This window comes from Astyanax mexicanus, chromosome 21 (assembly GCF_023375975.1).
Source record: "Astyanax mexicanus isolate ESR-SI-001 chromosome 21, AstMex3_surface, whole genome shotgun sequence".
NCBI lineage: Eukaryota > Metazoa > Chordata > Actinopteri > Characiformes > Acestrorhamphidae > Astyanax > Astyanax mexicanus.
The window spans coordinates 12611983-12638463 of record NC_064428.1 but is presented as its reverse complement, the minus strand read 5'-3'; the positions used below and the strand labels follow the sequence as shown (position 1 = coordinate 12638463).

Below are 26481 nucleotides of genomic sequence, written 5' to 3'. Positions count from 1 at the left end.
TTGAACTTCTTTTTTCCACCCAGAATAAAATTCTCAAGCAGTTTTGAGCCATAAAGATATTTTATCTTCAATTCTATTGCACATATAGCATTAAAAATTCGATATCCTCCATGCAGAACCGAGCAGTTAGTTGTACTATACTTGGCAACCGGGGTGTTGGCACGTACAACACTCATGCTGCGTTCAAGTCGTGTCAGAAAAATCGTATTTACGGGATGGAACCACCACCTTCAACCTCAAAATGACCACTTCCAAATGATTGTTTCTTCTGCATTTGTGCTAGAATTTCATTTTCACGTTCATTTTAACATTCTAACTTTTTGCAATTTAGAATATATCTATGGGCTATACAGAAACATACCTAAGTTCTAACATCTCCCTCATTGCTGACTTTCCACTGACAGTAGGTACAGATCCCTCCCTCAGAAGAAGTCTGCTGGCTATTCCTACTGTGTTCTACTGTGGCTATTCTGTGGGGCTCTGGTGATGGGTGGCGCCAGGGTGGTTCTTCTATGCAGGTTTTTTTTTTTGGGGTGTTTGGAGTACTTATAGTTATTAAAGGGGCAGTCGAGACCCAAGTGGAAATACAAAATAGCACAAAAATGCTAACCCAACATTCCAAAAGGCTATTTAACCTTTGTCACAGATATTTACAGCAGATTTGGGGACACCACATAGCAAGATATCTATATTGCATCCATATCTTTTCAAGAAAAGGAGATGTGTCTGTGGTTGAAGGTGCTAAATTAGCATTTACAAAAGACTCCATACGCCTACTCTCCACTCTGTGGAGGTAAACTCTGTTCTGAAGCTCCGATGAAATGGACATATTGGGTGTGGTGAGGCTGTCGGAGGAGATACCTTCACAGAAACGTCAGAACCAATTGGTTTCTCTGTAATCTACAGCATACCATTGCTGCAAGTTCCGCCCTCTTTATCATCATGCAGAATAAGCAATGAGGTTTTGGCCCAAGCGCCTTAAGCCAATTCACATACTTGGCAACCGGGGTTTTTGCATATTATACTGGTATACCTCGTAGTTGAGAGTAGGCAATGCAACTCCACTCGCCACGCCCATTTCCCAAACACGTGCAGCGCATCAAGTGGCCCATGGTGTCGTGGCGCTTGTCCCATTGGTCACCCAGACGATACATCACATCATTAGCTGTGCAGATTTCTTCATGAGCTACAGAGAAAGAGAGAGAAAGAGAGAGACACATATATAAAGATATAAAGAGAGATTTACACAGTGGAATAAATATTTAATAAATTTACTGATTACTGTATATACAGTTGCAAGAAAAAATATTCTTTGGTTTTACTTGGATTTCTGCATAAATTGGTCAATAAATGTCTCCTGATCTTCATCTGAGTCACAACAATAGACAAACACAGTCTGTTTAAATTAAAAACACACAAAACATATATATGTTTGCATGTTTTTATTGAACACAACATATTAACATTCACAGTGAGGAGGGAAAAGTATGTGAACCCCGAGGCTAATGACTTTTCTAAGAGCTAAATGGAGGAGGCAGAATGTGATGAGATTGTTTTGAGATGTGTTGGTTAAAAAAAGCTGCCCTGCCCTATAAAAAAACACACACCAGTTTTGAGTTTGCTGTTCTTAAGAAGCATTTCTGCTTGATGTGAATCATGCCTCAAAAGAGCACAAAAGGTCAAGCTCTTCGTTCAAGACCTTCGTTCAAGAATTGTTGACTTGCATCAAGCTGGAAAGGATTATAAAAGTATCTCTAAAAGCCTTGATGTTCATGTGTCCACACGATAAGACAGACGCTGTACAAATGGAGAAAGTTCAGCACTGTTGCTGCTACTCTCCCTAGGCGTGGTAAAGTCCTGTAAGGATGACTGTAAGAGCACAGCACATACAGAATGATCAATGAGGTGAGGAAGAATCCTAGAGCGTCAGCTGTAGACTTACAGAAATCTCTGGCACATGCTAACATTTTTGTTTGAAATTTGCAAAGGAGCACCTGTGTGTTCCAACACATTCCTGTCTACAATATCAGCAATGTGTGTAACTTAAAAGTCGCTAAATGCATTTATTAAAAGGAGTGTCCACAAATATGTAGAGATATAATAGTTTGGTCAGTGAAACTGAAACACCTGGTTTTAGAGCACAATAATTTATTGTGGTGACGGACAGTTCCGGTGGAAACAGGAGAGTTGAGGTGCACACTGAACTCTGCGGTGATTTGATCAGCCGTGGTTTTATGTTTTTTGGATACAATCCGGGTTAGCACCCAAACATCCCTTTCAGACAGCTTCCTCTTACAGCATCCACAGTTAATCCTGTTGGATGTGGTTGGTTCTTCTTGGTGGTATGCTGACATTACCCTGGATACCGTGGCTTTTGATGCATCACAAAGACTTGCTGTCTTGGTCACAGATGCTTCGGCAAGACGTGCACCAACAATTTGTCCTCTTTTGAACTCTGGTATGTCACCCATAATGTTGTGTGCATTGCAATATTTAGAGCAGAACTGTGCTCTTACTCTGCTAATTGAACCTTCACACTCTGCTCTTACTGGTGCAATGTGTAATTAATGAAGATTGAACACCAGGCTGCTCCAATTTAGCCATGAAATCTCCCACACTAAAATCACAGGTGTTTCAGTTTCATTGTTCAACCCTTGTATATATATACTGTGGATTTTAACACTGTGGATTTTACTGTGTGTTTTTACCCACCAGCCATGGGGCAGAAGCCGAAGCGCTGCTCGTCGTCGTAGTTGGTGGTGGTGCCGCACCACTTCATGCCGTCGCGGCGTCCGTCGGCGGTGCAGTCGGTGTAGTTGCGTCCGTTGTAGATGAAGGGGAATTTGCACATGGCGCCATTGGAGTTCCCTCCGCGGGTCGTCACCATCACTGAGAGAGATTTAATAAATATAAACTGCAGCTCTGAGGAGCAAATCCACACCTCATCCATCTTCCTCCACCTCCAGACCAGACTAAACCCACTGTCTCATTTTAACCGAGGAGAAACGTTATGATCAGCCAGAGCTGAAGCCTGGCCTGAAACAGGGGGCTTTATATATAGAGAGCTCAAAAACTGGCAAAGGTAAATTAATCTGTAATCTGCATATTTCAATGGATTTTAAATTTAAATTTAATTTGAAATGGTGTAATTCATACATTAGAATTAACACTGCTTTTTTGTGTTTTAAACTTGCGTGAGTTGGGTTTTTAAATAATGCAATATTAATACTTATTTACGCAATGTTTAGGAGTTTTAATGCCACAATCTTGGTGATATGACAAAAAAATGAAGAATAAGTATCAATGTTTTATTTACCATATTTTATGGACTGAACATAAGGTGCAGTTTAAGAGACACTATAAGGAACTTCTAATTCAACAGGTCCCACCGCTGGGTGGTGGTAACAGGGGGTAGGCAACTAAGTTAAGTAAAGCTAAGCTAACTAAACAAAACTTTAATGAAAAAGATGTTCTTATAAGTTAAATGAGCACTAGATGTTAATCTACATAGATTTCTCTCCTGAAAACTCTCCTGTTTATTTGGGTGAATAAAGCACTTCCGTTTGTTTAGAGTAAGCTTAGATTCCTGAATTTATTAGCATTAGCCGCTAACTGCTAGTGGTTAGCGCCTAATGCCGCCCGACAGTGCTACATTAAGGAACCCTGAGTGTTTTTTGTAAGCCAGGGCAATACTAGCTAGCATTTTTTCCCAAGTAGCTTGTTTTAACATGGTAAAGGTGCAGACTACAGTCTGATATACTCCCCTCTAAACGGTAAAAGATCTAGCGCTTAGCTAGTGGCTTGTTAGCGGCTAATGCTAATAATGCTCCAGCAGTGCAAGCCAGAGTTAGGAGAAGACTAAAGGCTAATAATATCCAATAAAAAAAAATAGCTTTGGATATTTTGATGTAAACAACGAAGCACTGTTGAAAGTCGCTCTGGATAAGGGCGTCTGCTAAATACCGTAAATGTAAATGTAAATAATACTTATCTGAGTGAGTATAGCATAAGCGGTTAGCAGCTAATGCTCATACTTCTCCAGTCCCAGTGCTGGAGAACTAAACTGAAACTTCTGTATAACTCTGTACTTCAGCAGAGTGGCTTTACTGCTCCTTAATACCTGACTGGTAAAATTCTTACATAAGGAGCACTGATAATTTTTAGGAAAATTAATTGAGAATTTTAAGTGCACCTTATAGTGCGAAAAATACGGTAATTGTGAGCTTTACTCAAAAGTGTTTCCTGAACATTTATGAATCAGAATGGTTTTAAATCCGATATTTCTGTTTAGGGTGAATCAGATCTGTACTCACAGTTCCTCTGGGTACAGAAGGAGTACTGTCCGTCTGAGTCGTAGTCGGAGGTGGTGCTGCACCAGAGCTGCCCGTCGGTTCGTCCTTCAGAGATGCAGGAATAATGAGTCTTTCCCTCAAACACGAAGGGGAACACACACGGCTGACCATTAGAGTTCCCACCATATACCTGAGAAGACTGACCATCTGCACAAACACACACAAACACACACACATAGAGAAAGACCACGGGTATCAGTACTCATAACCGTCAGACACACACTACCTGTCCTAAATGATGTGAGGTTGATGCTGCAGTTGGTCTGCAGGTTTAGGTTCAGCAACAGTATGTGCTGAAAGAATGAGGTCAGCTGACTACCTGAATATACTGAATAGAAACCAGGTTATTCCATCATATACATCAATGGATTTATTTTTTCTTCATATTCCATCCAAGATAACAATATCAGGATTCATGGTGCAGGAATTGTGAAAAAGTGCATGAAGGTTCAGGGAGCATGAGATCATCATTTTTACACATGGATTGAGAGAGTTTACCACAGAGTCCAGACCTTAACCTCATTGAGAATCTTTGGGATGTGCTGGATGGAGGAGAGCTGCTTTGTGCAGCTGTTAGACTCTACCATCATCAATGCTGCTGCAAAATCTTGGTGAAAATTAATATTTAATGCAACACTGGATTGAAATAAATTTTGTGACGTAGCAGAAGCTTATCGAAAAAATGCCACAGTGAACGCGTATGATCTTTTTCTGTTTAAAGTCTAATAATAACGATAATGAAAAAAAAATAATAAAATGCTTCTCTGGCGAGCTTTTGTTTATATTCCTCCCCTGTTTCTCTCTCTCTGTCGGCTCGGCGTGCCTTTGTTTTCTCCCGTTATTGTTTTTCTCGTTTTCTCAGGCTCCCTATCTCCTTATAAGGGCGTTTTTTTTCCCCAGCCGTGTCCCAATTCACTAGCCAGGGCAGCGGTAGTCTATTGGACCACAACCCTGACGACATCCGCTTTAATATCAACTGTTCTGCAATTGGGTTCAACAACCCTCTGGGCTTGAGAGCTACTAGTCTGTAGCTACACTCCATCCCATTACACTTAAGGTCCAAAAGCTCTTTCCTGATTGGTGGGAACAACGTACCCCAATCCTCGCAGCTGATTCCTCCGTTAACGCAGGTGCAGATCCTCTGCTGGCTGCCCTGAGTCTGGACCCAGCTCATGCCGTTAGAGTAGATCACCTCGGAGGCCACCCGGCACGATCCCTCCTCCTCCACCAGCTGATTCACCACGTCCACCTGATGAGTGACGGGTCTGACCCGAGCCACCAGCTCCGTACCTGTTCCAGGACCTGTTACCAACAGGAAAAGACTGTTACACACCAACATTTTTTACATTTAGCATCATTTAATACAAAGTGAATCAACAAAAACGCTCCAAAATTACTGCTTTTTACATTTACTTCCACTGAAAGTGTGAAGCTTTTGACTTTTTCTGTTTTATTTTTGTTTGGTTTTGTTTTGTTTAGATAAAATAAAATGTAGTATTATTTTTTTTTTAATTTGTAATTTTCTCCAATTTTTTCTCCCTTATTTGTGAGGCCAATTGTTCCATACTTGTTTTATTCCCCATCACTAGTGATGGCCCAACACAAGGAGGGTGAAGACTAGCACACGCCACCTCCGACACATGTGAAGTCAGACCCCGCCCCTTTTCGAATATATATAAACATCCGAGTAGCATCACAGTGCGCTCGGAGGAAAGCGCAGCGACTCGGTTCTGATACATCAGCTCACAGATGCAGCCTTGTGCTGATCGACATCATCCTAGGAGTGATGAGGGGAAAGAGAGAGCGCCATCTACTGTACCCACCCAGAGAGAGCAAGACCAACTGTGTGTGCTCTCTCAGGGCTCCGGCAGCTGATGGCAAGCTGCACGACCGGGATTCGAACCAGCGATCTCCCGATCATAGTGGCATCATAGTGGCTTTAGACAGCTGGAACACTCGCCACCCCCTAGTTACATTATTTTAAGCTAAATAAAGTGTCATTGTCTTTGGATACATTTTCAGCTCTAATTAGCGCCTATCGATTAATTCCAGTGTACGGCTGTAGAAGTGAAGACTCACCCAGCGCAGTGTGTGTAGACGAGTGTCTCTCACACTTCCACTCCCCCCGGCCGTTACCCGTACACAGGCACTGCAGTCTGTGCCCATTAGTGTCCACTTTACTCCAGGTCTCGCCGATACGGTACGACTTCCTGGTGTCCTGATCATTACAGCGATCTGAAGAAGCAAAGAATAAAGAGAATTATAGATCAGCAGCAACACAGCAGTTCCAAAACCATCCACACATCATTCTTTTACAGCCATGCCTTTATAATATAATGTGCAGTATGAGCTTAAGCTTTGTCTTGTTGAAAAATGCATGGAAATACTTGTAATTGGATTTTTAGGCCCAGTCCCATTTCTGTTTTGTACACTACCCCTTGTTTTCGAGTGTAACCTGTCCTCTCAGAACAGATTTATAAGAGGAAAGGCTGAAAACCTATGTGTATATATATATAGGACTAAAAAAAATTGTTTCCACCAATTTGAAAACCTCTGGAATATAATCAAGAGCAACCAAACTGAACTGCTTGAATTTTTGCACCAGGAGCAAAGCAGCATAAAGTTATCCAAAAGGAGTGTGTAAGACTGGTGGAGGAGGAGAACATGATGCCAAGATTCATGAAAAAAAACTGTTTTCTTTGCATTATTTGAGGTCTGAAAGCTATGAATCTTTTTTGTTATTTCAGCCATTTCTCATTTTCTGCAGATAAATGCTCTAAATGACAATATTTTTATTTGGAATTTTGGAGAAATGTTGTCTGTAGTTTATAGAATAAAACAACAATGTTCATTTTACTTAAACATAAACCTATAAATAGCAAAATCAGACAAATTGATTCAGAAACCGAATCTGGAGATCCAGATCCATTCTATTCTATAACTTCTTAGACTTGGGCTGGGTCTCCATAACTCTAAACTCCATTCAATCTAATCTAACTCCTTTTCTTTTCCTTCAGATCGTTAGTAAAAGTAAATCACTCCACAAAGGAAGTAGCTTTCCAAAACACCATGTTCTTCTCTATTGTTTCTTCACAGTTTTTTGGCGACCGGTTTGCTTTTCCCTCCAGTATCCAGCTCTTTTTTTATCGAGCGTTTTCGTGTTATTGGCTCCGACACGTTCCAGACAGAGCTGGCTGGAGAGGTGTAGGAAGTTTACAGCGTCTCTAATGGTGTTTGTTCAAACTCACTTCCTCCCTGATGTCACTTAACAATGCTAATGTTAGGCAGCCTGCTGTCTTTATTCCTGCCGCTGGAGCCTCGGCAGTACTGCTGTAAGCAGGGTCTGATCACCTGAGTAGTGACGCGCTAATATAAAGAATCTGGCTGCAGAATCTGAAGCTGAAAAGTGAAATAAAATCAAACAAATCTAATACAATCATTAAAAAACTAAATTTCTAAAGCATTAAACTGAAACTCTAGTGACATATTCCACCCAATGGGTGCCATTTCTGTTCCCAGGAAATTATGTATAAATGTGCACACAAAATAACTTTAAAATACATTTTATTACTAAGCACAGTGTCTTGTACACTGACCTATTTGCAAAATTAAGATATGTAATTAAAAATATTAATAAAAACTACTTAAAACACTAAAAAAAGCATTTGTTACCTGTTACCCCACTCTCTAACTATAAACTTTAAAATGAAAAAAAATTATTAAAATCCCATCTATGCTTTAAAAATATATTTTTCATAATAAAAACATAATATTTAAGTAAAAAAATACACATTTAAGTTGTTTACCTCGGTTTTCACTCAGTCTTGTTACCATAAAACACATTACCCTGATCATCTGAAACATCTGGAACACTCTACAACAGGAAGTCACATCTACAACAGGAAGTGACCTCATTAGTTTTTTTTTCTGTATAGTTGATCTTATTGTAACTGTAATGACTGAGGAGAAGATCGATCTCAACACTCAGTCCTGTTACCTAAATTAATTCTTTTTTTTGTTTGTTTATGTTTTAAAAATACAAATTTTGGGAAGATCACTGGAATGTGTCTGATCAGTGTCCTCATGCTATTAGCATAGCCGCCATATAGCTATGTTTTTATGCTTTTGCTAATTCTAAGCTAAAAACTCATTCCTTTCACTTTTAGTCCTGTTACTCATAACATAAAAAAAATCTAGTAACAGGAGTGAGTTCCAGTAACAGGATTTTCTTTGGTCATAAATATCAATTATTTGAACATGCAGTCTATCATTTCTTTAAAATAAAGACTTTTTTAAGAGAAAATCAAAAGAAATTAGTGGACTTGCTTTTAAACATGCTTTTTAAATTTTACATGAGTTTTAAAACATCTTTGGATTAGAAATCTTTATTTAAATTAAGTAAAGCTGTTTGAATTTGACCAGTACATGCTAGTTAGTTAGTTAAATATATGTGAATAGTTAAATGTATGTGTGTCATTAGCCTCAGAGTTTAAAAAAAAAGATGAAAAATAAAGTTTAATTTGGAAGAGTTAAAACAAGCAAAGGGTACCCATTTGGTGGAAATGACCCTAGTTGACCCAGAGTTAAAAAAAACAGCAGTCAGCAGTAAAAATCCACCAATCACATCCAAACATCCAGTTTACAGTCCAGTACCTCCAATCTCACACATGAGCTCAGATGTTCCACTGGTCTATAACTGTAAAAGCAGTAAAAACTGGCCTAAAGCTGTAAAACCTGTCAATGGCTTCCTCCCAGCTCTCCAAAACCCAAACCTCAGGCTCTTACAGTGAATCCTTATAATAGAGGCTTTTAAACAAATTCATTATTTGATGTTACTCGATTTCTGTAGCTGTTTCTGGACCTATTGTGATACTATGATTTTCATACATTTGATTAGATGCACTGGATTATAAGGCACAGCACCATCACCAGGCAGAGGAGCTCATTCAGCGGCAGACTGCTGTCCCAGTCCTGCTCCACAGACAGACTCCGAAAGTCTTTTGTTCCTCAGGCCATAAGACTGTTCAACTCCTCTCAGCACAGCAAACTAAAGACTCTGTGAAACTTTTTCATTCCGGCCACTCTGGCCACACCATGGACACACCCCCAGCTATGGACACACTCTCAGACTTGCTGATGCCTAGAACACTTTTTATAGTTCTACCATATTTTGCACTAGTAGTTCATTCACTAGTTAATTCACCTACTGTTTACGTATCTTTTGCACTGTTAACGTATCTTTTGCACTGCTTAATTTAATTTAAATTATTATATAACTGTGTATTTGCACTTTCTGTTTGGCTGACATCAGTTATCCTCACATTATGCACATCAACTGGTGTTCACTGTCTATTGTGTTCAACTGCACTACCTCCATTCTCCATCTCCATTACACACACACACACGAAGACTGTACATTTACACTGTATATTCTATTTCTTATTTGATTGTATTTATATGTATCTTTATATTTTATATTTTGTCTTTTTTAACTTTGTGTATTGTGTAACCTGCTGCTGGATGCCAAGAATTTCCCCCCGGGGATCAATAAAGTATCTATCTATCTATCTCTATCTCATTTTATTCAAAACTAGTACAAGTATTATTAGGAACAGGAGTGTCGCCAACGTTTCCTTCTAATTCACCTGTAAAGCTATGTCAGACAAGTTAAATGAGCGCTAGATGTTAATCTACATGGTATTATCCTCTGAAAATTGTTTATATGGGTGGTTTTAGGTGCTTCTGTTTAATTAAATTAAGCTTAGATTTACATTATACATTACATTACATACGTTTCACTTCATTTCATTTATTGTAAAAAATCTATAGTATGTTTCCGTTTATGCTATATATACACTAGTAGTTATTGTTTATAATTTAAGTTTGTAAACCATTTAGAATGGTCTATATTTCTGCATAAATATGACCTAAAACATAATTTCACACCTTTTCAAGTCCTAAACGTACATAAAGCGAACCCAGTTTAACAACTGAGAAAAATAATATTATACTTATTCATTTATTAATTACAAATTTATTATACAAGCAAAGATTAATGCTGCGTTCCATTTACCTTAGAAGTACATCAGATCTGGAAAAGATGTCAGGCCAGAGTTGATGGTATTATTCCAATAATTTTACACTTAAAATGATGAGTTTCTTTGATTTTACCAAATTAAGAACCTCTGGAATATAATCAAGAGGAAGATGGATGATCACAAGCCATCAAACCAAACTGAACTGCTTGAATTTCTGAATCAGGAGTGTAAAAAGCAGTGTGTAAGACTGGTGGAGGAGAACATGATGCCAGGATGCATGAAAACTGTGATTAAAAAAACAGGGTTATTCCATTAAATATTGATTTCTGAAACTTGTTGTTTTCTTTGCATTATTTGAGATCTGAAAGCTCTGCATCTTTTTTTTGTTATTTCAGCCATTTCTTATTTTCTGCAAATAAATGCTCTAAATGACAATATTCTTATTTGGAATTTGGGAGAAAGGTTGTCTGTAGTTTATAGAATAAAACAACAATGTTCATTTTACTCAAACATAAACCTATAAGTAGCAAAATCAGAGAAACTGATTCAGAAACTGAAGTGCTCTCTTTATCTTTTTTCTAGAGCTGTATCTACTAGATACAGATTATATCTGTATCTGTCCAGTATCATTTATTTTATTTTAATTCTGGATATTTGGAGAAATTTGGAGTGCATTATTATTATTAGTATCATGCCATCCTGGATTATTGACTTCTTTTACAAATCTGATAAAATTGTATTCTTGTATTTTTTAATATCTGAGTTATTAGAGGTGTTCAATATCATATCAAATGCAATAGTAAAATTTAATTTTTATTTTGTTGCATTAATGTATTCTTGAATTTTTTTTTTTTGATTCAGCAAATTCAGTATCGTTATCACGAAAATACCATGAAATATTGTGATATTATTTTAGGGCCTATTCTGATATTCTGATGGAGTTCTAAGGTAAATAAACGCAGCATTAGTCCGTGCTTATAGATAACAGTGTGTCAAACAGGGTCAGAAACCACATAAACACGTCAATTATCGATCACTTTACAATCCAATAGACCTTCAGACAGTGTGTAGGTCACGGCTGCTTGAGTTCATATAGGATTAGTCTGAACATTTGATTTGGTTTAAAGGTAAAGAGCATTAAATCTGGGGTTTATTACTCACTTCTGGAGGTGCAGGTGATGCGTCCGTTTCCTTCTCCCAAACACGTGCAGTCCACAATCATCCAGCCCTGATACGGCTTCTCCCACGTCTGACCCACCACATACGAGGAGCCCACCGAGGAATCGTAGCATCGCTCCGCTGAAAGAAGCATCGTTTTATTTAAGAACTGAGCTTTCTCCATTCTGACAGAAACATTTTGGGTGAATTTCAATGCTTTTCTTTAAAAACCTTGCTAAACAATTAATCTCTATACCCGTTTTTGCTGGTAACTGGTTTGAGATGGTTTATTTTGGTCTTTGCAGGTCAAGGTAGCTGAAAAAGGAAAGCTGGGCATGGTGGCACAGTGGGACTGGGGTCCTGGGTTCAAGTCCCTATCTGGGTGCAATTTTCCTTTTCTACATTCCTACAGGCTAGTCAACAAAAGTAAGAACTTTATCACATTTTAATAAATACACCCAAAGTCAATTTCATACCAGAGTTCTCCTTTAATCTGCAATGCAGACCATTAAAATTAGTGAAAAACCAAATTGAGAATCCTGTAAGTAGTGAGGAAAGCTCATGTCTGACACAGATTTTAGGTATTGATCCGTGTCCTGTTATTTAATATTTGAAGAGTGATGAGTTTAACCATTGGACTCTGACTTCCCAGAATTCCTGCTGCTGCTGATCTGTTCTCCAGCCCACACCGCCAACACCACCACCACCTCCACGCTGCCCTCACTGCCCCCTAATTCAGCGTAGCACCTACCCACGGGTTTGCAGGTCCACTCCCCTTTGCCGTTGCCCAAACAGACGCACTCCAGCATGTAGTCGCCGGTGTCGTGGGGGCGGGTCCACTTCTCACCAATCCTGTAGGAGCGCCCGCCCTCGTGGCAGCGATCTGGCATCAGATAATAAAGAGTTATTCATTAATAACAACAAATTTAACCTAAAAATGCAATTCACTGGGTTCACTGTACAATCAGAACAACATTTAGAGTATTGAGTCCAGGCTGAAGGAAACACTGTTTATAACTTCAGTGGGATTCAGTGAGACGATTAAAAAAAAAATGAGTTTCTTTGATTTGACCAAATTGAAAACCTCTGGAATATAATCAAGAGGAAGATGGATGATCACAAGCCATCAAACCAAACTGAACTGCTTGCATTTTTGCACCAGGAGTAAAGCAGCATAAAACCAACCAGGGTTATTCCACCAAATATTGATTTTTGAACTCTTAAAACTTTATGAATATGAACTTGAACTTTTCTTTGCATTATTTGAGGTCTGAAAGCTGAAAGAATTTTTTTGTTATTTCAGTCATTTCTCATTTTCTGCAAATAAATGCTCTAAATGACAATATTTTTATTTGGAATTTGGGAGAAATGTCTGTAAGTGATTCAGGGTTGATTCAGTAAAAATAAATGAAGTAAAGTTTACTAAAAGAAAGGATTGACTGAAGTTCAGTTCACTTATTTACTCTATGTAACATTTAAGTTTTGAAACCGAGTTGAAGTTACTTTCAACTCAAATTTTAAATTTACTCAAAAAAGTGTAGGCTGTGAGTATGTAGAGATTTAAAGCTGATTTATAGTCGTATCAGAATGTGATGTAACAGTGCAGTGCGGTGCAGTGTAGTACTGAACTCACTGGCGATGGTGCAGCTGATTTTGCCCTTGCCAGAGCCGATACAGGTACAGTCCCAGATCATACCGTCTTTAGGTCTCTCGTACGTCTCGCCAACGCGATACGACCTCATGTTCACTTTATCGTAGCAGGTCTCCTCCACTAACACAACAAAAACAACACAGGTTTACAAATTCAAGTTATATTGTTGCTGTCAGGGAAAAAAAACGATCTTCAAAAATGGTGAAAGCACAAACTTATTATTATTATTACCGTATATTATAATCTTTTAAAAAAAGATTTTTTTAATATTAAGTCAAGTCAAGTAGTTTTATTGTCAATACTGCATCTGTGCAGGACATACAGTGGACTGAAATTATGTTAGTAGTGTATTCTTGAAATAATTTTTCTAATTCAGTGTTTTGTCATATCCCCAAGAGTATCGTTATCGTGAAAAAATACCATGAAATATCGTAATATTATTTTAGGGCCAACGTAAAAACTCCCACCCCTAGTACGAATATAAACAGACAAATATACTGTTTATATATATATTTTTCTGAACCATTAGCTCACAGGCGCAGCCTTGTGCTGATCCACATCACCCTAGGAGTGATAAGGGGAAAGCTGATGGCAAGCTGCATGACCGGGATTCAAACCAGCGAGCTCTAGATCATAGTGGCAGCACTTTAGACCGCTAGACCACTCAGAGACCCTCTCCTTCCCAAAGTTAAAGCAAGTGTGACGTGAGACAAGAGACACTATATACAATAGTGATGGAGGGAATAAAGAGGTAACTACAGTATTTATTACATAAAAATATATTTATATATATTAAAGGTAAGATATGTGAGATAAACTGGTTCTAAACTTTATCCCAATAAATACGTAATAATAAAATAATAGGTAGCCAAGAAATACTTAAAAACTTAATATTTAACACATTTAAAGGGAAAAATCTGAAAAAATCATGCTGCTAATAATCTATATTAAAGAATCGTTACATCAAATGACCCCTAAAGGTTCTTCACACCCATACTGATGTCTAATACATACATTTGTTTGGGTTTAAATAGTAGTTCTTTAATGCTATCACCTGAAAATCCATTTTAGTATCTTTACTATGGTATGAAATGCAGTATGTGTTATTTAATGTTATATATCAGTTGCTTACCTGCTGGTTTGGATTCGCAGGTGACTCCGGCTGATCCTCGACAGGTACAGAGTAAAGTACTGCCCATATACGGTCTTTCCCACTGTTCATTCGCCCGGTAGAACCGACTGTTCTCAGTACAGCCCTCTATAACCACCAACACAGTAACCGATTAAACATCAGCTAATACAGGAACATCTGCACAAGCTGATTATGCAGCTAATAATATATATTAAAGTAGATTAATGAAGATAAACTGCTCCAACACTGATTATCACCATAAAATAATCAGAAAAGTAGCCAAGAAATATTTAAAAACGTAATATTTAGTACAATAAAAAGAAAAAAATCAGAAGAAATATGTCTAAACTTAAATTTTACACATTTCCATCTTAATCATGATGGTAATAAACTAATTTTAAGGAGATTAATGGGAAATAAACTAGTCCTTCACTGTTTATCCCCATAAAATACTCGAAAAAAGTTTCTAAGAAATACTTTTAAAATGCAATATTTATTACATTAAAAAGAAAAAAATAGAAGAAATATGTCTAAACTTATTTTTTTCACATTTCCATCCTAATTATGTAGCTAATAATATATATTAAAGTAGATTATTGGAAATTAACTGCTCCAACACTGTTTATCCCCATAAAATACTCAGAAAAGTAGCCAAGCAAAACTTCAAAACTTTAAATATTGCATATTAAAATAACAGAGAAACTAAGAAATATGTCTAAAATTAAATTTCTCACATTTGCATTCTAATACTGCAGATAATAATCTATATTAAAGCAGATTAATGGGAATATTAAAGTATATTAATGAACTGGTCGTACCCTGCAGGCCGGAGTACTGGGTCGCCTCCAGGAACGCCGTGTCCAGGGCGACCTGCTGCTGCTGCTCCTCGCCTCTGCCCGCCTGCGGCCCCCCGAGCACCGCGCTGCCCGCGCAGAGCAGCAGCAGCCCGGCTACAGACCCCCGCAGCATCCCGCTGATCATCCGGAGCTCCAGTAATAAATAACACACACTCACACACCCCGCCGCGGAGCTGCTGCTATGGACCCAACTACAGCGCTACACTGCTTATATACCCTCACACAGCCCGGGGGAGGGGCTAATACAGCAAGACACGCCCACCACTACTGTACATGGACCCCCTCCAAACCATAAACTTAAAAACCCTGTAAAATTACAGCATGACCAGGACAACTGGTAATATACTCATACTGTAATATAGTTTTAGGGAAGTACTTTTTCTTTTTCTACAAGTCTTAATAAAAAAAAATGATTTTTTCCTATTGTAGAAACGTAAAATATTAGTATATGTCAAATATGTGCTTTTATGTGTTTCTTATTTATTCAAATGATGGAAATATCTCTGAGCAGCTTGTAAAGTACTTTATTAGTAATGCAGAGATCCATCATTTTTTTAAACTCATCAGTCTCTCCTGTACAGTCAATTTTTAATAAACTATAGAGAAACAAAGCAGTGAGGTGATTTTTTTTTTTACAATTATTCATCTTTAAAACGTTACAAAAGATGTCTAAGGTAATTTGATAAAAGTATTAAAACTGTTTTTCTCATCATATGTTCCAGTGCATATATCTGTGCATTGTGAAGCTGTTTTAACACTGAACGCTAAAAAATTTGCAGCTGTGCTTTTAAACACAGTGTTTTTAATGGGATGTGCAGTGCAGAGTCGCATGGCTGTAAGCAGTGAACACTGCACTGACCGCGCTTTTAGTGTGTAAACAGCATGGAGCAGCAGAGACAGCGTTTGTTCATAGCAGTATATTATCTGGCTAATATATACAGTATATCAGATTAAACTGCAAGATATCAGCAATTTAGCTCAGTTAAAAAGGAGTATATTTGATAGCTGGGTCGGATCGAGACCAGAAGACGTTTCACTACAAGTGAACTAGTCCTAATGTCTACACATTCACAGATGTTTAAGGTGGTTAATCTGGTCAAGGAGGGTGACCAGATTAGATTTTAACCAGTACAGGGTATCCTTTTTGTTTTTAAATTTTGTGGTGACCAAGCTAGACAACCAGTATGACTAAGGTTGACCATGCTGGTCGCCCAACATGACCAGCACACTGGGCCGGCGCTAGCCATTTGGGTTCCCTAAGCACAAATGCTTTGTAGGGCCCACCAAATGCAAAACCAAATGGGCCTTTTTTTCTTATGTTTACCTCTGAATACTCCAACATGCTATGGTAAACTCATTCAATGCTAATACCATATTAATAGTGTAGAAAAAAAAAATCGGGTGTATGCACAATCAAATAGACACTTTTCCTAAATTCTACAGTAGCATCACTTGAAACATATATCTTAAATACATGAGAATGAGATCTTTACGAATTTACTGGCGTGGTATACAAACATTTAGATTTTCCTAAAAAATAGGACTCCAAACTCTGCAGAATATAAAACCAAGTTGAGATCCCATTACTCCAAATCCAGATAGAACTTAGATTTACTTAATAAATAAGACTTTAAATTGTGGCCTGTATGTAACGTAATGTTTAAAATATAATTGATTTAACATGAAACAGTTATATTTTACTTTTAGTAAAAGAAAGGTCTGCATTTTCAGAATGTTTCTGGTGGACATGTGTTGATTATAGCTGGTTAAAGGATGTTTATTGAGTCTAAAACTTTATGTTCAGTTTCTGCAGGAGAAGTGAGCGCAGCTTTCTCCCCCAGCCCCGCTGTGCACGCAAACTACCATAATGCACTCCAACTTTTACACGTCTTTTTTCTCCAGAAAATATATAAATTTTGTATTTTTTTATGTCTAATAATATGCTTTACACATTTTTATATTACATATGATGTTTTTATGGTTTTGCATATGACGTTATTATTATTTTTATTAGTATCATGATTTTTTACGAGCCTGATTTTTTAGGTAGTCATGTGGTTCGACCAGCTCTGAACCAGAGAAACAAACTACAGGTGTGAAAACATCCTAAAAAGAGTAACCTACAAATCTATTAATCATGATGTTTAAAAACCTTGGTGTTTCTGGAACTGAAGACCTGGAACCAACAGGTTCTCTTTTTAAAATATCTAACATTTCCAGATTGCACAACCGACTGCATTAGCGCTGCTTATACACGCCCTCTCTCTCCAGACCTACTCGACCTTCTCGCAGAACGCTGACCCCTCAGAGAGGATTAGCTGTAGCCCGGCTGTCAAAGCACCGCTGCTTCTCGTCAGGCCCGAGGACAAAAGTTCAGCGTTCCCGGGAGAAACCGGCTCGAGGGAGGAGACCGGGCCCATCACGCCGACTTTATATTAACCCATAAACAAATTCAGCGCTGTTACATCAGCCCGGGTCCAGAGCGAAGCCCTCAAAGCGACGGTTTGTTTGGTTCCAGCCCCTCTCAGCTCAGTCCTCAGAACATACATCACCAGCCTGTTATGAGGCGAAAACGGCGCCAGATCTCCACAGAATATACAGAGACTATTAGAGAGAGACAGCTCAGCAAAAACGTCCACTTTATACCACTGTACTCTTAACCCAGATGCAGTCCATCATCAGCAGCACCGTCAGCTCAGAGCTCTAAACCTACGCCTTACTGTAAGATTTACACTGGAGTTATGAGGCTAATGTAGCTAGCAGTAAGCTAATTCGTGCAAAACAGTTTCTCTGATTTTGCTATTTATAGGTTTAGTTTTAAGTTTTTTTTTATTCTATAAACTACAGACAAAATGTCTCCCAAATTCCAAATAAACATATTGTCATTTAGAGCTTTTTAGATTTTTATCGGCAGAAAATGAAAGAAATGGCTGACATAACAAAAAAGATCTCAAATAATTAAAAGAAGACAAGTTCATATTCATTTTATCAAGTTTTAAGAGTTCAGAAAAAAATCAGTATTAGGTGGAATAATAACCCTGTTTTTTGTTTTTAACCACTGTTTTTTTTTCATGCATCTTGGCATCATATTCTTCTCCACCAGTCTTACACACTGCTTTTGTATAACATTTTATAATGTTCAGAAAATATACAAACAAAAAAAAATACAAACGAATTAAAAAAAAAAGTTTGTTAACAATTTTAAGAGTTGTTTTTTACCCTGAGAGTAGGGCTGTGCGATATGACGATAAATATCCCTATCGTTTCTGCAGTAATTTCATCAATCATTCATGCAAATATATAAAGTAGGCTACAATGAAATGTATTGGTGTGGTCACTTTGCATAAACTGGGTTTATATAAGTGATAATAAAGTAATCTTCGCAAAAAATATTCATAATGTGGTTTTGCAACACAACGCTGCTTTACGTTATTTGACGGATACTTTAAAAAAGTTTAGTTGAGTTTATTTTGATAACTCAATTTAAGTACCTGTATAATTTTGAAAAAAAAAAAAAATAGCTACTGCATCTACCTCATCTGTTTTCATTTGAGATTATTTTTACTTACTCCTATAAAAAAACAGATTGGTTGATTGTTGTTATGTAAACTGAGTTTTGAGTGGCTTATTTTTCCCATTTGGTAAATAATTTAAACGATTCCTGTGATCCCAAAGAGACTCATTCATCTTAGAACATTATTCCTTTTCCACCTGGATGAGTTCACCTGTCTGCGGCTCTTACTCACTGTGTGTGTTTACCTGTGATTCACTGAGGCCCTGATTTCCCCACCGAGCAGAACCAGCTTCCTGTTTACCTGCAGTATGTGATCACGTCTGATCCATAGAAAACACTATCCAGCCCTGAACCTGAACCCTGCACCCGTACCTTACACTCTGCTGTAGCTGTCAGCTAGTGGGTGTTTCTAATAAAGTGGCCACTAGTGAGTGGGAGTACAAGTTCAGTAGGTGTTCCTGATGAATTGGCCATAAGGAGAGGAAGGATTTTTCGCACTATAAGGCGCATTATTCTACACTAGTAAGGAACAAGGGTGTCAAAATGTTTCCCTTCTAATTCAGCAGGTCTCGCCACTGGGTTACGCTAAAGCTGAAGTTAAGCTAAGTTAAGTAAATAAAACCTTAGTTGTTTAAAAAAAACATATTTTAAGTCAAACTAGCACTGGATGTTAATCAACACAGATTTCTTTCATTAAAACTGTTTATTCGGGTGAGTAAAGCACTTCTATTTATCTGCAGTAAGCTTAGATTATCAGATTTCCACTAAAGCTAGCCACAGTTAGCGGCTAATGCCACCGACAGCGCTATACTGAGGAACCCTTAGCCAGAGTGACATCAGTTTGTCCTACTTAGCTTGTTTTAACATGGTAAACATAGTCTTCAATATACTCACCCCTGAACAGCGAAAGAGCTAGCGCTTAGCACAGTTAATAGGTAATGCTAATGCTGGTCCAGCAGTGCTAGCTGGAGATAGCAGCAGGCTACAGGTCGATAACACTCACCTCTGAACTAGCGCTTAGCGCAGTTAGCAGCTAATGCTAATACTGCTCCAGGCTCGAGTCTCAGTGACTACACTGTGTGTTTGGGTAAGCCAGGGTGATATTACCAATGTTTATTACCGATGTTTTAACATGGTAAACACACAGACTACAGTCTGATACTCATCTCTGAACGGCGAAAGAGCTAGCACTTAGCGCAGTTAGCAGCTAATGCTAATACTACTCGAGTCTCAGTGCTGAAAAACTAAACTGAAACTCCTGTATAACTCTGTACTTCAGCAAAGTGGCTTTACTGCTCCTTAATACCAGACTGGTAGAATTCATACAGAAGGAGCTCTGATGATTTTTTGGAAAAGTAAAGGATTTTAAATGCATCTTTAACACTTATAATAACTTATATTAATATATTTTAACTAATGATCAGTAGATGTGAGCAAAGCATTAGTTTTTCAGAATTTTTTTTATATTACCAATTGCTCATACGTGACACTAATTTATCAGCATATGAATATCAGGATATTCTTACGTAGAAATGTTCACAAATCTTTAGCTCATCAAAATTTGAACATTAATAAATCACTAGTTTATAAAAAAATTAAATCTGACAAATGTTTATCAATTGCAGTTCATGTTGTCAATGTGTTTGTTAGTGTTTACAAATATATTAACAACTTTTTAGTTTCTTAAAATGTAATAAAATAACAGCTATTAATTACTCAATGGTATATTAATAAAAAAGTTATTATTGTGTTACCAATGCATCTTATAGTGTGAAACGTAAGGTAGATGGAGTACAATAAAATGGTAGGTGTTTCTAATAAAGTAGCCTCTGTTAAAGATTTAGTCTGTTCACTGTATAAACAGTGATGGGAATAATGCCGTTGAAATAAACAGTGTTACTAACGCCGTTACTTTTTTTTCAGTAAGGAGTAATCTAACTAATTACTCTGACTGTAACTATAACGCCGTTACCATTTCCCACACCCCGTTACTGCACGTTACTTTAGCCGCTCAATAAACTTTTTCTTTAACTTAGCGCATACAGACAAAGACGCAAGTAACGGGGGAGGGGGGGGGGTGGGGGCGAGTAACACAAAAGTAACGCAATAGTTACTTTTACTGGTAACTAGTTACTTTTATAGTGGAGTATTGCAGTTACTTTTTTGGAGAAGTAAATAGTAACTATAACTAACTACTTTTTCAAAGTAACGTGCCCAACACTGTGTATAAATGAAGGAACTCCAGCTGTGAGTCTGGTGGTTGTAATGTTTTGGACAGAAGGTAAGAGCGTGACGAGACATGCAGCAGACTGTTGACAGTAGGGCGAGTCTGATAACGCTGTCGCTGGATCTCAGCAGCTTCAGTGACTCATAAGTCCAGCCTTCAGTTCCAGTCTCTCCATCAGTTCCAGTAACAGAACTGGATCAGATCCTCACAGTCCTCAAACTTTACAGAGTCAAAAACTGTTTCCCTTCAGTGATTCACCCATTCAGCAAACAGCCAAGATAGAAAAAACAAACATGGCTGCCAACAGAGTCCATGTTTCCAGCAGTATTACACTCTATACGGTGTTGAGACCAGAAGCACTCTGAGATACTGATCCCCAAAGCTGCATCTGTTCTGAACCAATAACCAACAACAAACCTGAGCTGAAGTGTATTTAACAGAAGTGCTTGGTCCCTTTTACACGGTAACGTGTGCAGCAGTGGCGATTGGTCTAAGGGTGTACTCACACTAGGCCCGGTTTGGTTGAATCGTGCCGGAGCACGGTTCGGCCCCCTCCCCACTCCCCCGCATGCCTGCACTCACACTGCGCTAAACGATCCGTGCCCGAGCACGCTTTCGTCCTCAACAGGTGACTTTTGTTTTGAAGAACAGTATGCGCGCAAAACAATGGAGTTCAGGATTGTACTGTTGTTTTTGTTTATCTGGAGTCGTTTTGGGCGTGCAAATACGCAACTGAACCAGAGATTCATTGATTGTGCAACACAACGATTTACTGCTAATCGTGCTGCACGTGTAAGAAGGTTTTTACACAAGCAGCAGACGTCCAGGGAGAAATTTGCAGCTTTACTTGCGTACTACAATTCACGTTCATCAGTAAGGTAAGAGACGTATTTGCTATATACATAAATAGTGACCAAAGGAGCGAAACATAAAACTCAAGTAATAATAAAATGTGTTTGTTGTTTAGGACTTGTAGATAGAAGTCCTAATTTATTATGGGTAACACTAACCATTATGGTGCTCTTTAGAACCCTTTTCAAAAATATTATATGCAGAATTGTGTATAAAACGTCCTCCGTTTACAGTAGCATCGCATCACTGACGTCATCTTGATCCGTGCCCAAGTGAACCGTGCTCGGGCCCACCTCTCCAAGCGGGCCCGGGCACGGTTCAGCGTACCGTGCCCGGGCACGGTTCGGAGCGATCACACTAGCCAAACGAACCGTGCTTTGGGAGGTAACCGTGTCCGGGCACGGTTCGGATTGCCTAGTGTGAGTACACCCTAAGACTGCAAGGGAAGCTCAGCTTCCCCTAAAATGTAAAAAATAAGTGATTAAATATATACTTTTGTGTGTACATGTCACTGATTAAATATGCGCTACAACGCGCTGAACTTAGTCCAGAATCAGCTTTTTATCACTGGTAACGCCGCGGCTTTCCTCTCACTCATTCCCGCAGCTTCACAGCGCTGCTTTAAACAGTGCGGACGCTGAGCGTCTACAGACTTCAATAGCGGAGCAAAGCGCGCGGCGAAACGAGACGAGTCATTGGATAAATGCTGGACTTTGTCCCGCCCATCGGACGCTCAGCGTCTCTGGGGGTCTATGGGGCAGTGGGCTGGCCTCGGCCGGCCCGGACGCTCAGCTTCTGCATGATGATTGGGTGATCTGTCTGAGGCGGAGTCCCTTTTTGATTGACAGCGAAATGAGCAAATCAGCGATCTTTTAGTGTAAAAATCCATTTGATAGTCTTCCTTACGAAGAAAAACTTCGAGTTAAACAGCAGGACAGATCAACTGCTCAGATTAATTTAGTTTAAAAGGTGGGGAAAAGTAACAGGTATTTTCAGCTGTTCTGGTTTGATAAAGTGAGCTGGCTGACTGGAAGTGCTGTAACAAATAAAATGTACTGATGGCCATTCCTCTTGATGAAACCATCTCAGGACATAAATGAACAGGGGCCAGTAGTAAGTATTGTGTTATCATTAAAAATAATTTAAATAATTTAAATTAATAAAGGGATTATTTAAGGAAATTTAAACTGTCCAAAAAGGAAATAAATTTACCTGCATTTTTTCCTTTACCAACTTTAAAGATTTTGCGTAATATTTTTTTTTTACTGATCATTTTATGTTTATTCATCTCATAGCGTCTTTTTATGTAATTGTTCAATATAAAGAATGGGTAACTTTTTGTTGTGTAGTGAAAACTTGAAAATATTGCCTTTTCGTTTACAAAAAAAAATCTCAGGGAGAGTAGAATTTACGTATAAATAAAACTACATATGTTAAAATGTAGGCCGAAATTGAGCTTCCCCCTCCTTGAAAGACCAGCATCCGCCACTGGTGTGCAGTATGTGTAAAAGAGTCAGAATTCAAGAGTTTTCTTTGTCATATGCACAGCAGAAACAACCAGTTACACTGTACAATATACAATCAAATTCTTACTTTGCAGTTCCTACAATTACTGTCTTAAAAAACAATACAAAAATAAAGAAACATAAGAATAGGTATAAAAAATGTATATACACACTGAACTAAAAGGGAAGCTAAGTAAAGAAAACACTAAATAGAGAAGCATGTACATTAGTTTCGGGTTACTGCCATCCCAAATCTGATTTTTACTGTGTCTAGACTGTATTCAGACTGATTAATTATAATCTGGACAGCCAGAAACCACATGAAATCCAAATTTTGCATGTCTAGACTGTATACAGAGTGATTATTAATAGTCTGAACAGCCCAAAACTACATAAAATCTAATTTTTGGCATGTCTAGACTATATCCATATTTGTTTTTTGATAGTTTAAACAGACAGACACCATATAATCTAATGTTTGCCATGTCTAGACTGTATCCAGAGTGATTATTGATAGCCTTGACAGCCTAAAATTACATGAAATCTAATTTTTGGAATGTCTATTTTGTATGAGTATGTTGACACTTTGCACAGCCATAAACCACATGAAATCTGTTTTTGCATCTCTAAATTGACCACATTGATTTTTGCTTAGTCGTAAAAGCCTGAAATCCCATGAAATCAAATATTTGGAATCTCTAGATTGTATCCAGACTGATTATTTATAGTCTGAAGAGCCCAAAATCACATAAAATTATTATTTTGGCACGTCTACACAAATACAGACTAGTTTGTGTTTGATTTATTGTAGTTTTAAACAGACATAAACCACATGACATCTGATTTTTGGCATGTCTACATAGTATCCATATTGATTTTATCATGTCTAGATTGTATTCAGGTTGATTTTTGCATAGTCTTGACAGCCAGGAACATGAAATCTGTTTTTAGCATCTCAAGATTGAGCCGATTGATTTTTGCATAGTCTTGAAAGCCTTAAATCCAATATTTGGCATGTCTAGATTATATACAGATTGATATTTGATTACCTGAACAGCTGGAAAGCACATAAAATCAACTTTTGCCATGTCTACATTGTACCCAGACTGGTTTTAAATAGTTTACACAGACAAAAACAACAAGAAATCTCATTTTTGGCATGTCTACATTGTACCCAGACGGGTTTTGAATAGTTTAAACAGACAGAAACCACATAACATCCAATATTTGGCATGTCTAGATAATATCCAGATTGACATTTGATAGTCTGAACAGCCAGAAAGCAAATAAAAACTGATGTCTGGTATGTCTAGATTGTATCCAGACTGATTATTGATAGTTTAAACAGACATAAACCACATGAAATCCAATATTTGGAATGTCTAGATTGTTTTCAGACTGATTTGATAGTCTGAACATCCCAAAAACACATAAAATCCAAATTTTGCCATGTCTAGACTGTATCCAGACTGTTTTTTGTTTTTTACACAGACAGAGACCACATTAAATCTGTTTTTTAGCATATCTAGTTTGACCAGATTGATGTTTGCATAGTCCTGACAGCCTGAAATCACATGTAATCTAGTATTTGGCATGTCTAGATTATATACATATTGACATGTGATAATCTGAACAGCCAGAATCCACATGAATTCTATTTTTTCCCTGTCTACATGTATCGAGACTAGACAGAAACAACATGTCTTCTAATTTTTGGCATGTCTACATTGTATCCATAATAATTTTATCAAAGTCAAAGTCAAAGTCAAAGTGTTTTTTATTGTCATTTCAGCTATATACAGAGTACACAGTGAAACGAAACAACGTTCCTCCAGGGACCATGGTGCACATAAACACAGTGTAGACAGAACAATAGTGCAACAGTACAAAAGTGCAGACAGACAATACAACACAATACAAACAAAGAATAATAAATCGTGTCCAGATTGTATCCAGACTGATTACTCATAGTCTGAACCGCCAATAACCACATGAAGTCTGATTCCAAACTATAATTCGAGCTGGTCTGAAATGCAATTATTCTGCAGAAAAAGTAGACTAATTTATTTAAATAAAACATGACATTTCAACCCATTCTTCAGGGTCTATGTCAGATATCTGACCTGTAAATACCAATTCATCATGGCTTGAATCAACACAGGTGTGAATCCTTGAATTCTGTCCAGAAACTCCAATAAAGTTTACAATTTAATTCTAGCTAGAGTTAAGGACCCAGATAGCCCAGATAATTAATTTTTTTTATATGTATTAAAATTTCAAATATTAAATCTCACCAACTTAAAAAATGTAATTTGTGCCTTTAGTTGGCCTGATTTAAGTTCTACAAAAGTGTATTGCTGACTATCCTTTAGAAGCAACTAAAAAAATAAGTTGCACCAATGAAATGTTTTTTTTGTTTGTTTTAGTTTTTTCTTATTTGTCCCATTTTCTCCCCAGTTTACACAGCCAATTCAACCCACTCATTAGGACTCCCCCTATCACTAGTGATGCCCCAACACACCAGGAGGGTGAAGACTAACACATGCTTCCTCCGATACATGTGAAGTCAGCCACCGCTTCTTTTCGAGCTGCTGCTGATGCAGCATTACCGAGCAACCAGAGCAACAGCAACTCGGTTTTGATACATCAGCTCACAGACGCCCTGTGCTGCAGACATCACCCTAGGAGTGATGTGGGGAGAGAGCGCCATCTACCCACCTAGAGGGAGCAGGCCAATTTTGCTCCCTCTGAGCGCCGGCAGCTTGATGGTAAAGCTGCATGAGCGGGGGTTCAAACTTGCGACCTCCTGCTCATAGTGGCAGCTCAATATTTCTCATTCAGCTGACTTAAAAATCACATTAAGCAGAACAATTTAAAGTTTTCTTTTTTACAGTGAACAACAGATCACAACAGGACTAGTGATTATATTTCTTTTCATCCCTCGTTTCTCTACTTCAACACACGTTTCCAGGTAAAGAAAAGAACTCAGCCTGGGTGGCGAAGCGTTAAGTAGAGACTGGAGTGTTGGAACGCCGTTCCCGGTTCCTCAGTTTCTCAGTTCCCCAGTCCGCCTTCTGTTTGACAGCCAGCTGGACTGCACAGTAGGAAGCTGCATTCTCTGGAGTAATGTGGAGTAATGTGGAGTAATGTCCAACGCCCACTCCAGCGCCTGCAGCATGCGGTGGTATTCTCATC

General features: G+C 38.1%; 1 protein-coding gene across 1 annotated transcript in view; it reads right to left on the bottom strand.

Annotated features, from left to right (window-relative positions):
• LOC103046095 (fibronectin) overlaps positions 1-15372 on the bottom strand; it is a 64213-nt gene extending 48841 nt beyond the window's left edge. Inside the window, exons 1-10 of the mRNA XM_049470116.1 lie at positions 15150-15372; positions 14332-14457; positions 13182-13319; positions 12300-12431; positions 11552-11689; positions 6432-6587; positions 5448-5654; positions 4314-4499; positions 2713-2889; positions 1034-1186 (exon numbers count right to left, since the gene is read on the bottom strand). Of these exons, the coding sequence (XP_049326073.1) occupies positions 1034-1186; positions 2713-2889; positions 4314-4499; positions 5448-5654; positions 6432-6587; positions 11552-11689; positions 12300-12431; positions 13182-13319; positions 14332-14457; positions 15150-15312 (1576 nt within the window). The 5' untranslated portion in view covers positions 15313-15372. The remainder of the gene's footprint in view (positions 1-1033; positions 1187-2712; positions 2890-4313; positions 4500-5447; positions 5655-6431; positions 6588-11551; positions 11690-12299; positions 12432-13181; positions 13320-14331; positions 14458-15149) is intronic.
• Positions 15373-26481: the final 11109 nt, after the last annotated feature.